The 12,918-nt window shown below is 46.1% G+C and overlaps 1 protein-coding gene across 11 annotated transcripts in view; it reads right to left on the bottom strand.

Annotated features, from left to right (window-relative positions):
• The window catches only part of FRMD4A (FERM domain containing 4A), a 369,788-nt gene that overhangs the window by 92,009 nt on the left and 264,861 nt on the right, over positions 1-12,918 (bottom strand). For all 11 annotated transcript variants that reach the window (XM_077179219.1, XM_077179217.1, XM_077179215.1 and 8 more), the window contains 2 exons: positions 8,197-8,291; positions 1,069-1,161 (listed from right to left, as the gene is read on the bottom strand). In XM_077179219.1, the coding sequence (XP_077035334.1) occupies positions 1,069-1,161; positions 8,197-8,291 (188 nt within the window). The remainder of the gene's footprint in view (positions 1-1,068; positions 1,162-8,196; positions 8,292-12,918) is intronic.

Here is a 12,918-nt window from a genome sequence, read left to right as displayed (position 1 = left end):
GGCCATAACAGAACAAAGAGTCTCTTCTCCTGAAAAGCCTGCCTTGTAATGGAAGTTAAATGAATGACAATCACTATGTGGAGGGAAAAAAAAAAGCTTCACTCAGGGGAAGAAATTCAAAAGTAGGTCTTCATTTTTTTGTGGGTACTATGGAATGAATGAGAGTGATGTCAGATGTAATATAACACTGGAGTGGAAAGCCTAACAGAAAAAGACACAGTTACGCTGTGCTGGCTTGTTCTAGACATGAGCTATCCATTAAAAGTAAGTCAAAACCCTCAACTTAATTTTGTACATATGCCATCCCAGCCCCTGGCCTCTCTCTGGGCGTTTCAAAGCTGCAGGAGCAAATTTGTCTTCTCAGAAAATATCTCCCTTGGAGGCAAAGGCACTCTGTGCATAAAAGCACTGCCAGCTTCCAGCAGCTTCCAAACACTAACAGTTCCTTGTAAAAATCCCAGATGAAGTTTGAAGCTCCCAAACTGCCATAATCTTCATTAAAACTTTTATAGTCTGGTCCAGCCATGTAGAAACCAACTGCTGCCATAAAACGCCATCATTTGCTATTTGTGGGTAATTCACTATAGCACTGAGTTCAGAAGGTGAATATGACAGCACTGTACAGGGATTAATTTGGTCTCTGACAGAATGCACTCTGTGGGCAATCCACAGAGGAGACTGATGGCTCACCAGTGAGGAAATGAGTGTTTTCCCTGCAGGTTGCTGGCTCAGGTGGGTTATCCTGGCAGAAAGAGGGCTTTGTTCTGCCACCCTACTCAGCTTGGACTTTGCAGCTCAAAGCCCACAAGTGTAAATACATAACATCTGACCTTGCCCTCATACAACATTTCCCTGTGGACAGCTATGGGTGTCAGTGTGGCTACTACTTGTTTACAATTGTGTGAGAAGAGTTTGCAAAGCCAAAGAGCTCAAAAGAGACCTCTGTGGAAGTGTTTGTTTGTTTGCCCACAGGTGTTCCTGAGAAACTGACAGCCTCTCCTCCTGGCCTCCAGGAAACAGGCTGGCTGTAGCTGTATCCCATGGGAAAGGTTGCCATCAGGCACTTACCTGACACAAAAGTACAAAACAACTGGTCCTGACTTTTTGGGGAAGTCATGTTCCAGCACCCGGCGGTCCAGCTGAAGCCAGTTCAAGTGTCCCCTGGCAAGAGAAGAGACAGTTTTGAGCCTGGCACCAAAGAGCTTTCTCACTGCTCACAGCAATGAGGTCTGAGGTGTTACAAAATGTGAACCAAAACGTGTGCTATTTGCCCTGGACTATTGCATGGTATTTGGAAAACACACAGTAAATGTTTGAGGAGCAGAGGCGATATCATCCTGGCAGTGTTTCAGTCTGGGAATCGAACTGCTAAAGTTCAATCTGTCAGGGTGAAAGCTGGCAGCACTGAGCAATCAGGACAGCCCAAAATGTTATAAGCTTCACCTTTTTATTACAGGCCCCTGGAGCAGTTGTATCATTAAAAGTCTGTCAAGATTTTCATTAGAAATCCTTATGGTTAAGAGTTTCCATGACACCTGCAGTATTTCACTCAAGGCTAAACCTGACTCTACAGTCTCAGACAGTTTATTTACCACCCAAATGCCTGCAATAGCCTCTCTAGGTTTGCCCAGCCCTCCTTTTTCCTTCTTCAGAGAGCTCTTGAAAAACAGCTGCTCTGTGAAGCGTTCCAGCTACAATTACCACATGCTGCTTTTCTTTTGCCTAGATGGTACCTGTCGTTATTTTCTCCTGTAATTTATCCATTCCTGCCTTGCTGCTGGAAGCTTTGCTGGGCAGGAGCTCTGTTCTTTGACACATTCCCCACATTGCAGAGTGCTGTGTGTGCATGAGAGGTACTTTATAAATACCATCATTTGTATTACAGGGGGCATCTCGCTCCCCAGCTGAGATAAAGGCCCTGTTAAATTAGGCACTGTGGAAATACCTAGGGTGACATTCAGGCCCCACTGAAGCTGGCCAGATTTTTTCCATTGCCTTCAGTGATGCTAGGGTTGCATCCTGTGAGCTTTTGGCTGTTGATTTCAGTCAGACCAGATTTCACCCAGAGGGAGAGGCAGCCCTTGCCTTCAGTACTCTGCTGTCTAGACGAGCAAAGGGAGAGAGAGCTGAAATGATTTGGGGGAGAATCTTGCAGCAAATAAAGCAGGAAATGGAACTCAGATGTCCTGAGCTTTATTCCAGTGCCTATTCACCAGCTCATGATAATCCTCAAGAATAATTCTCCATTCCACTGAAAATGAAAAAAGAGAAAAAACCAGCCTGCTTTGAAAAAAAACCCCAACTCTTAAATTACCTTCTAGGATTGCCACAAGCTTTAGCAATGTACCTTGTATATACAGGGTACATTGCTAAGGCTTATATATACAGCAAAGGACACATACAGCAAAAACACTTGGCTTTCACAAGGGTTTTCATGTGCATGAGCTTTGGGCAACTGAGAAACCCTTTTACAAAGTAAGCAATGACATCCCTGTAGCAATTTAACTGGATTTACAGCCCCCCCACTCCATCTTTCCCAAAAAATAAATAAAGGGGAAAGTAGCACTTTCAGGAGGCTTTGAATCACCTGGCTTCAATGGGAATTTCTGTACTGTTTATGGAGGTGCAGAAGAAGATGGGCAGCTCAGGGACCTTCCTGCCCAGGCAGCTCTGGAACCCTGCTGGGACACTGTGTGTGCTCACCTCAGCACAGCGTGCTGCCTCAAGCCAAGGGCTTCTAAATTACTGCTGAGCTCCACCAAGGGCTTCTAAATTACTGCTGTGCTCCACCCATCACTCTCGTGGGCTCAGGATCAATATGTCAAGAAAGAAGCTCTCCTCAAATTTTGCCATGTAGGAGTCAGGCATTCAGTTTAAGCAGCTTTTGCATCTGTTTTGCAAAAGTACCAAGACTCAACTAGGTACCAGTGATATGTGTGGAGTCAGGGACTTTTCAGACTCATCTTGGACATCTTTTGGTGTACAAAAGGAACAAAGCTTGTTTTATCCCCTGCTCTAGACACCCATGTATTTCTTTCCAAGATATTGTAACTTTCAGACAGCTTTTTCTCTAGGTAAAATTTTTAATAATTTTTTTCTCTATTGTTTTCACTTTATGTAAAAGGCAGCCTATACTGTGCATTAGGGGCAAAGACGTGCTGGCAGTGTGTCTGCTGGAAAGGAGGGATATAATGCAGATTTTCAAGCCAAACTGGTCACCCCATATGTCTCCACTGCAGTACAGGGGCTGAGGACAAGTCTGCCCAGCCTGGGATCAGGGTGAGGATTGCCATATTAACTCATCTGGATGTAGGAACTAACTGGTCTTGCTCTGGGGAGGATGCATAGCTGGGCATGCAGCAAGATGCAGGGGTTTTCCTTCCATCATTTCTGCTGCTGGAATGCTAGTGTGAGATCCATGCACCATTCCCTGTTGTTCAGCACAGATGTGTACTTTAACAAGGTTTGGCTTTTAGAAGGCAGATACTCCAGGCTGTCAAAAATAATCCCCATGGAAAGATTCTCAGCCTAAAAAAGTAGAGGTATCTAGCTTTCCTGCTGCATCCCCCTTCTTGAAATCTGTAATTTTACTTGTTTTTTTTTTTTTTTTTGGTCATGAAGTGCTGCTCTGTTGCTTTAACAGGCCTCAGGAAGGCTGAAATTAGCTGTGAAGGCTCCAGTTACACGTGGGATTGAAACTAGCCATGCTCACCCATTCCTAGCCTAAGTACAACCTGAGCATTTGCCATGTAGGCCATGGTACAAAATGCTGTCAGAGCAAGGAAAAGCCCCACTAAACCTGACATCCTATGCTGAACCTGTCCAGTTGCATTTGTATCACCAGTGCAGCAGCCACCAGCAGCTGATGGTGTTACACACCAGATCCCACTGAGGGCGAGCTGTTGACAATGGACTTACTGTCTACCTCTGTGTTTATTCAACAGCAATGTCTGGGTTTGCCTAACGTGCACAAGGAAGGGTTGAGAAGCCATGGTGCACAGAACAAAAAATCACTTCAAGGTATTTCTTATTTTGAAAAGACTTGCTCTTTTCATTCTCATTGCGTTTTAGCAGGAGCAACTGGTAGGTATAACCATATATATACACATAGGCATACCAATTCCACATTTATGTTGATCACATACACAGTTCTGAGCACTGGATTGTCTCATCTTCCACACTGGATAACACATTTAATTGCCACCGAGTTTTTAGGTTGAAGAGTTTCATTAGTCTCATCTGCATGGAGCTTAAATCCAAAGCTCCTGCAGAGGAGGAAGGTCACTTAAATCCCTGCCAGGAGCTAACTGCTCACTGTACTCAATTACTACTTACAATCTTTCATCACTGGGGGCTTCTGCACTGCAGATTGTCAGCTAACTCCTTGTTCTGAAGCATGGCATGTAGAGAACAGCAGCAGTGAGCAGTCCCTGGTATCTGCCTGTGAATGTGGGCTATCAGGGAGCCAAACTCCCGTGCCACTGCACCAGAGAACGCTTTGCTCTGGAATCTGTCTTCCTGTTGTCAGCAGAACTATTCACGGAGCACAATCCCATGTAAGACACGGAAAAATATGGGAATATAACCCTAGGCATGTAGTAATCCTGACAGTTTTCATGGACCAATTTAGGAAGCTTGCACTGGGATCCCATTCATACATGCCCATGTCTAGCTGGATTTCCTTCACGGTTCAATTTAGAGACACAAAGTAGCTTTTGTTTCACTATTGCCATCGATTTGTTCTTTCAGATATTTCTATCAGTGTATTCAGAAATAATGGTGCAAACAGTTTTGGGGGACCTATAGGGAGGTCAAGTACTGGAAGCCAGATAATTTTCCTCTGCTGGTTGTACTCATGTTGGCAGTTAAACTGGTGTGTCAATAACAACCACATCATCACTTTAATGAAAAAAAACCTGGGTCCATTTAGGATACAGACTGAGTATGGATTTTGGTGCCCAGGGTCCATTTTGTTGATTGTGTGCTGTAGTTCTGTTTTCTTTTATAAGTAAAGAGTGGCACATCAATGAGTACTTTGCCTTCAGGTTGTTCTGTTTATACAGTTTTACTGCTTCGTGTCCAGTTTTCTGAAAAGTGGATCCACATTGATTTGTGTTAAAAAGGTATTTGGGCCAATAAACCAACTCACACTCCTTCAGTGTCAGACTCATTCTGAATTAAATGGACATTGAGAAAAACCAATTCACATAATATAACCCACATAAACGATTTATATTTCCATCAATTGCAGCAGAAACAAAAAACCCTTTAAGCTTACAGATTTTCTCAATTACTTTTGAAGAGGCTGAGAAGCTCATGAGGCCATAAGAATTTAACTATACAAATTTTGCAACACAGTGGACTTGGTGATAAAGGAACTGGTCTAGTGCCAGAGCAGGACGTTATTCTCTGAGCTGTGCCCTCTGTTGGACCAGCTGTTCAACCAGGATGTGGGACACCTGCTCCCTCACTCTGGCTCTGCCACATGGCTGGAAGGTGGAAACAGGCTTCCCCCCAGCTCCCAGGGATGAGAGGGTATTCCAGGAAAGGGTGCTCCCCTGCTCTGCGGGATCCCAAATTTGGTAGCTCTCAACAGAGCAGGTGACTCAGATCTAAGGGCAAGTGAGGGATGTGGAAACCCTGCCCATGGCCCACATGGGCAGTCTGCAGTGAACAGAATCCTGGCCACTTGCTCTAAGTGAATGCTGGAGGAGCTGATCTGAAGGGAAGGGGTGGTTAGTGGAGATTCATAACCAGCTGAACTAAAACCCAAGCTCTTCCCCCATCCCTTTTCACTTTTAATCAAGCAGGATATTGCTCTTCTGGCTTCCTGTGAAGCTTGGCCCCTGGTGCTGTACAGGGACACCCTTTTGACCTGTGCTCTCCTGCAGTTAATGGCTCACACTATAAAAGGTTCCTATGATCACTAAAATAGGAGGCGTTATTCTCCCCTCCATAATAGTCTGACAATCTAATTTTAGTCACGCTGAAGGCAGTAATGACCCTGTATTATCACAAGAAACTATTAAGTTGCCAACGCAAAGGTTGTTCCTATTGATTTTCTTCTAAGGTTGTCATGATAGAGCACAACTAATGAATGGAAATCCCCAGTCTAAATAATTTCTAAATAAATTACTCTCATAGAGCTTTTACTCTTAAATAGAAGAATTGATTTAATACTTTAGTGGCTTTTCTTCTTTCTAAACTTGCCATTTAGCCGACTACATTTATGAACCAGGCTTGTTCTGTTTCAGCTGGTTATGAGTCCTCTTCAAGTAAAGCACATGGAAACTCAGTGGAGAGTGAAGAAGTCCCTGAGGGCTTGTGTCACAGAATTAAAGGGTTTCTTTTTACATTCCTGGTCTGTATTAGCTAAAGGTTTGGGTTATGTGCCCTGCAAACAAACGTTAAGGGACTGTTTTTACTACTTTTTCATAAAAAGGGATTTTTCAAACTTCCATTTCACATTGCAGGTTAAGATCTGTGGTATAGACAATCCAGTTTATTTTCTGAAGCTGGCGTGGGACATCTATTTCCAAGACTCTGCCCAAGGCCCCAGCCATATTCTTTGGCTGTGTTCAGTCAAATAAAACAATTGCTGGTTGTGCCAACTCTCTTCAAAGCATTTTACAACTGAAGAGGAAATACTTTTGTCAGAATTATTTTCACAGCACTGAAGAAGCCTCAGTGCAAATGTCAGTGTCACTATGGGACAGCAGAAGGGCTTCAGACCAGCTTCAGACCAGCTAGGACTTATTGCTTGTTTCTGGACTGTACTTCCTTGATTTAGTGAGGTTGTCCCCAGATCTTTCATCTGGGCTGGCTAGCATCTCCTGGAAAGCACATCTACAGGTCTGAAGGTGACCAAGTGAGTGGATGCCACCACCTCACCCTTTGAATCCTGCCTGGACAGTGCAGATCCATCTGCATCTGCTATGTAGCTTCAAGCTCTGCCAGCTCTCACACTTCCTCACTTTGCTAACCCAGATCTTTGCTCACCCAGTTAAACCTGGAAGTTCCAGGGGAGGCTGGGTCTCTCTAATTGCTGACACCTCCTCATTAGCTTCCCTTGCTCTCCCAGGGGGGCCCTGTGCCCACCCAGCTGAACTGAACTGAGAGCTGGGACTTGCTCAGCTGCTCTCTGGTTACAGTTTGAGAGGTGCCTTGTTTCTCACCTGTGCTCTTGGGACTGTTAAGGGAACATTTTTGTCTCCTAGTGTACTGTGGCTTCCCTGCATGGCTTTCCTGTGCCTCTCAGGCAGCACCCACTGAGTAACTTGTTCTCTCCAAGAATAAACACAGTGATGGGAGCAATTTCTTACTCCTGCTTTGTAAAAGGCAAGTGCCTCCTACTGTTTCTCCTTGGAGGATTAGTCTCATTAATTTGTGTTGGGTTGGAGATCTACAGGGCTGAGCTACTCATGTCAGTGAGCTGGGATGGATTCTGGGATCTCATCTGATCTGGGTCCTGCTTCTGCACGTGCCTGTTGTTGAGCATTCCTCCATCCTTGGAGCTGTGTCCTGAGATGGCCTCAGGCTGTCCAAGGCAGGTGCTTGCCAAAGGAATTGACTTTAGAGGGGTGATTGCTGCCGAGATGAATGCGGATATGTTTGTGCAATTATCCTGCAGCCTCTGATTACCCGATCCTGAATCATTATTCCAGCAGATAATTTACATTTCCCTGCCACTTCAGCAGGAGAGAGGAACTGGCTCGTGACAGCAATACCGCTGACTCAGCTGTTCTGGGGACACAGTGTTGGCTTGAAAATCTTGGTTTTTTAAAATTATTTAGTTGTGGGAAGCCTCTTCCTGATTAACATACAATGAAAAAACCTATTGCCAACCAAGGTGGGTGTCCATACAAGACACAGTCCATACGCCAAGGATGGTGTAACTCCTGAGAGAAAACAGCTGGAAAAATGTAACAGGGTGGTGCAGTAGCACTGAGGGGTCACAGTCTGGGACTAATCATTGCCTTTGGCAGACCTTTAATGTTTCTCTGGTGCAAATTTTATTCTTGTAATTTAATCTGGGGGTACATATGGCCTGTCCTGAGACAAACCCTTAAATTTAGTGGTAATTTGGTCCATGCCTTCCTAGACCTTGGTCTAGGACCTTGGTGTACACAGTATTTCTACACCAAGATTTTCTGTAACCAAGAGTTGCCTCTTAAGTCTTTGATTTCTCACACTTACGTTTCATCTGTGAATGCAATTCCAAAGTACTCCTTCTCCTTCAGGTTGAAATGAGATGCCACCAAGTCAAGCAGCTCCTTGGCCAAAAGCTTTGGCTGAAAAACAAAAATGAAAGAAAGTGATTAATGAGGAGAATTGGATAGAACTGCACTGTGCTTGAGGAGGAAAACACTATCCTTGAAACTACTGCACAGCTGCTGCTTTTATGTTCCCTCTGGTGTTCAAGCTAAATCTGCAAGGAACATTAGCTCCTTAAAATGAGCAGTAGTTTCCCTCCTAGGTAAATACTAAAAACCTGGCAATTCTGACCTATTCAGCACTTAATGTCTCTGCAGACAGATGATTTGCTGCCTGCCAGTGCTCGGATCTACCAGGACCAGCCCACTCCTGCTTCTCTGATAATTTTACTTGTTAAAGCTTTTTATCAAGGGCCTTTGCAAACACAATTCAGACACCCACTCTCTCACACACAGTACAGATATATGCTCATAACACTAAGAAAATACATAGTGCCAAAAGATAGGATGTGACGGGACCAAATGAGAAGTAAATGACAGAACAAAATAGTTTCCCATTCACTATTGCTTGTCATATAGAGATAAGGATACATCCTCAAATTTAGGCACTTGGATGCACACACTTTCAAAATACTCTTTGTAAGACAAAAAAAGCCACGCTCAGAGAAACAGAGGATGGTTCATTACTGCCTTTTCTGCAAAACCTTAATTGTCTTTTAACTCTAATGTGTTCTCCTGCCTCTATGAATTTTCATCTGCTCTGCTGGGCTCTGGTGCTTCCAACCAGATTTCTGAAGCCTTGGCAATAGCACAGCTCATCCTGTCTCTTGTAGGAAACAGGGGTACAAAGGATGCAGATACTGCAGCCTTGTAATAGCCCCAGATGCCAGAGCTGCAATTGTTCCAGCAGCACTGGCATGGCTGGGGTCAGAGATACCAACAATATTCCCTGGTGACCACTTACAAGGATTTGGTCTACAAATCTCTGTGCTGCAAACCTCAGTGGAAATAAAACTGTCTGCAGGCTTGACTGCCCCAATGAGTCTGCCAAGCAGCTGAGTCAGTTACCCCAGACATGAACCTGTTGTTAAATGGAGGTGAAATTATAATGCTGTACAGAAAACGGGTGGCAGGGACATCAGAACCCTGCTGTCCTAATCAACTGCTCTGTCCTATAAACACAGCTGTAGTAGAAAAAACTCTCTGATTTGTACCTAACTTTCAAACAGATTCATAAGACTCAGACTGTCTGAAAATGTCCCTAAACCCAGCACTATCACAGTATCTGACACAGCCGGGGCAAACTTCTCTGTATATTTCCCTGGTATTCATATGAGCATCACAGCATTTTCTACCCACCCTATGAGGACATGCAATGCATGGGGGGTTTCTAGGTCATGCCAGCAAAGAAAGAAACAATAGCTGTGCCTAAATGCAGCCCTGGCTTAATGCAGCTTCTGAATGAATATGAGAGAAGCTGCTGTGTAGGAGGAACAGCCTGGCAGATAACAAATAGGTAGGATGCAACCAGCTTCGTTTTAATTCCAAGTCAAATTTCTCAGGCACAACTATTGGAGGCTCTGCTATGACAAGACTGGTGACTGCATTGACCTTCACTCCTGAACAAGCTCCCAAATGGTGCTCAGAAATGAATGGAGCAGGCATGGGATCATGGTCAGGTCCCCTGTCCCCTAGAGTCCAATCAAAGACCCAAGCAAAGAGCACACCAGCTACACCAGTCTCACTGGGGGCTTCTCAGGTACTTCCCTCCTGGCATTGTGCTGAGTGGGATAGACATTTGCAGCATCCCTGTCTCCTGCAAGATGAACCTTTCTTTGTCAGAGCATTCTAAGGACAAGCTACAGTTTGACTTATGATATACACAAATATTGTGATGAAGAGGATGGCAAGACTGCCAGGTGAATTCAGAGATACACAGGCTCAGTGCAGGTAGTTACTGGGGGCACTGGGTGAGTTTTCAGCTTAACAACAGACAAAGGAGAGGGAGGAAGAGGGGTTTGTTTCCTGTTGTAAATGTACAGTTTGAAGCCTCGCTTTTCCCCTTGCCCAAGGGTCCCTGCTCCTTTCTCTTCAGGGTGGCCCAAATTCTCTGCACCAGAAAGGGATTTCTTCACAGCCCAGAGCTACAAGAGGAGGGGTGGGAATGCATGGCAGGACTGACTCCTCCATGGCCAAGGCTGTGGTGGGGACAGTTGGTGGAGGTGAATCCAGGCACCCCCATGCTGGAGTGTCTTGCAGGCTGGGAGCTGCGTGGCTGTCACTGCCTGGTGCCCAGTGCTCTGTGTGACTCAGTTATTTGACAAACGAGCAATTGTGCTGCCAAGCAAGGGAGTGAGCCATCAGTCAGCCTGGCTGGGTGTCTCACCTGAGAGAGCAGGGTGGGAAAGAGTGGTGAAGCATCATGTCTCAAACACAACAGAGTTTTCCCAAGCCTGGGTTAAGCACATGGAAGTTACAGGTTGAGCTTTTGCAAGAACAGAGCTTTTGCAATAAAGAGTTGATGTGTAAGAGGCTGCCCATGGACATGGGGAAGGTGTGGGTCCCTCTGTGCAGTCAGACAACACTGCCACAAGGCACACTGGACAAGGGAGAAAGCCCCTTGTGCTCTTCAGTCACATCATAGAGAAGTGATGCTCAATGTCCCTTGCCCCATGTACTGGTGTATCAAGAGAGGAGCAGCACCCATAACCACCTGCTTTCACCCACGCACCCCAGGATGGGTAAATGCAACATGCTGCTTCCTTATTCTGCTGAGTGAGACCAGGCTAAAAAAGCCAAGGAGAGGTGGTCAGCATGGTGTGACAGCTTTCCCATGCCTAGTGCCCAGAAGTGGATGCTCTTCTCCCAGCACAGCCCCCTGAGGCTCAGCAGGGGCACGATTTCCAGCACCCTTGCAGTGGGACCTCCTCCAAAGCCTGTGGTAGCAGATAAGGCAGGATAACCCTTTGCCTTGCAAGATAAGGGAAAAGAACAATAGATGCAGACCCAGCACTGGAGTGGTGCCAGGTTAGTTTCTGGGCCAGAGTCCCTGAAGAGGCTTATGGCAGTGAAGTTAAGCCCTGCTAGTCCCCTCCAAGATTACTTTCCTCTCTCCCCTTAAGCTCTGCAAGGTTATTGTCCTTTCCAGTGGAATGACTCAGGTGTCCTCCCAACACAGACAGCCAACCTGAGTGTTTGGAGGGGAGGAAGGTGTCTTCTCCAGGTGGTAAAGACTCCTCCAGACAAACCTGCCCAGCAGGGATAAGGCAGGACAAGGCAGCCAGGCAGAAGCTGAGCTGCAGCCTGTCCTGCTGTCTCAGGAGAGACCCGCACGCAGGCGGGATGTTCGCGGTTAATCTTCTTGCCATTCGCCATGGGAAGGCTGAGCAATGACCTCCTTTCATGTGAGCTGCACAGACAAAGAGCTCATTAGCAATGCCTGTGGCAAGTTGTTTTAATTCATTATTAATTTCTGGACTTCATTTTCCAGAGGGAAAATTTTGCATTAATAAAACTTCCATCACAGATACATTGAAGGTGATGGGGACTGCTCTGTGAGAGCAGGGAAATCAATAGAAAGTGGGCCTGGGACCTTCTGGATTCAATACAATTGGATGGTCAGCAAGATGCATCCTGTGCATCCCACAGAAATAAATCAGGGTAACAGGTGGCATTCCAAGTAGAAGTTGAACCGTGTCCTCAATGATGCAGAGCTACAGAGCTGGACTGTGTCACCTGGGGAGCTGCCCAAGCAGCTGTGGAGACCCCTCTCCATCTGCTGCTCCTCATCCCTTTCCTACCTACACCTTCCTGGAGTGCTCCATGTAACCTGTATCACAAAAAGCAGCCTGTGGGGCTGTCACAGCTGCAGCTGGCTGGCCTGAACTTGGGATGGGGAACACCAGGAGAAATCCTTCATCTGGGCTGGTGAGGGCTGAACATGCTTTGCTGGTGGGATAGGCTGTCAGAGCAGCATTACACAGCCAGGGAATCCCCTGCTGCTCCCTCCTGCTACAGGACCCTCTTTTCAGAAAGGCAGGTAAAGAACAGTGTTCTGTAAATGAATTGCTATTGCCACTAGAGAAATCAGCAGGGACCCAGTTGTAGTCCCAGCACACTGGAGCTGTGGCCCTGGGGAAGAAGAGTCTGTTCCTGCTAAGTTCTTACTTCTGCCAGGAGGAAAGGCTGAGGGCCCCACACTGCTGTGTATCCGAGTCTCTGGCACAGACACTGGCCATTTATTATCCAAACCCTGTCCCTGAGGCTTCTCTGCATGGCAGTAACCTGAGTGCTTTCTTGGCTCTGGATCCATATTTGTACTCCCCAAATCCTACTTCAGCCTGGAACAAGTTACATTTTGCAGCCTGGACTTCCTGGACTTGCAAACATGACATTTTCTATACAACCTAACACGTCAGGATCCACCTGCCAGGTATGATGGCACCAACCCTTGTCCAGGGGACTCCTGATACTCTGCAGAGCAGAAAACTCTGCTGTGAAGTCAAGCCTGACTTCAGAGCACTCTGAGGTTTCTTCCTTCCCTCTTGGAGAGGCAGGGGAGCAGAGATGGACTCATTAGGGGCTGCCTCCTGATTAGTAGAATGACCCAGACATCCTTCCCTGCTCCCTGGGCCATGCCAGAGAGGCTTGTCTGAAATGATAATGCTGTGCATCCACAAAGCCTCAGCAGTGAGGAGCACAGTGA

This window comes from Agelaius phoeniceus, chromosome 5 (assembly GCF_051311805.1).
Source record: "Agelaius phoeniceus isolate bAgePho1 chromosome 5, bAgePho1.hap1, whole genome shotgun sequence".
In the NCBI taxonomy this organism is placed as follows: Eukaryota; Metazoa; Chordata; class Aves; order Passeriformes; family Icteridae; genus Agelaius; species Agelaius phoeniceus.
The sequence above is the reverse complement of the archived record's forward strand: the minus strand, read 5'-3'. Positions and strand labels throughout refer to the sequence as shown.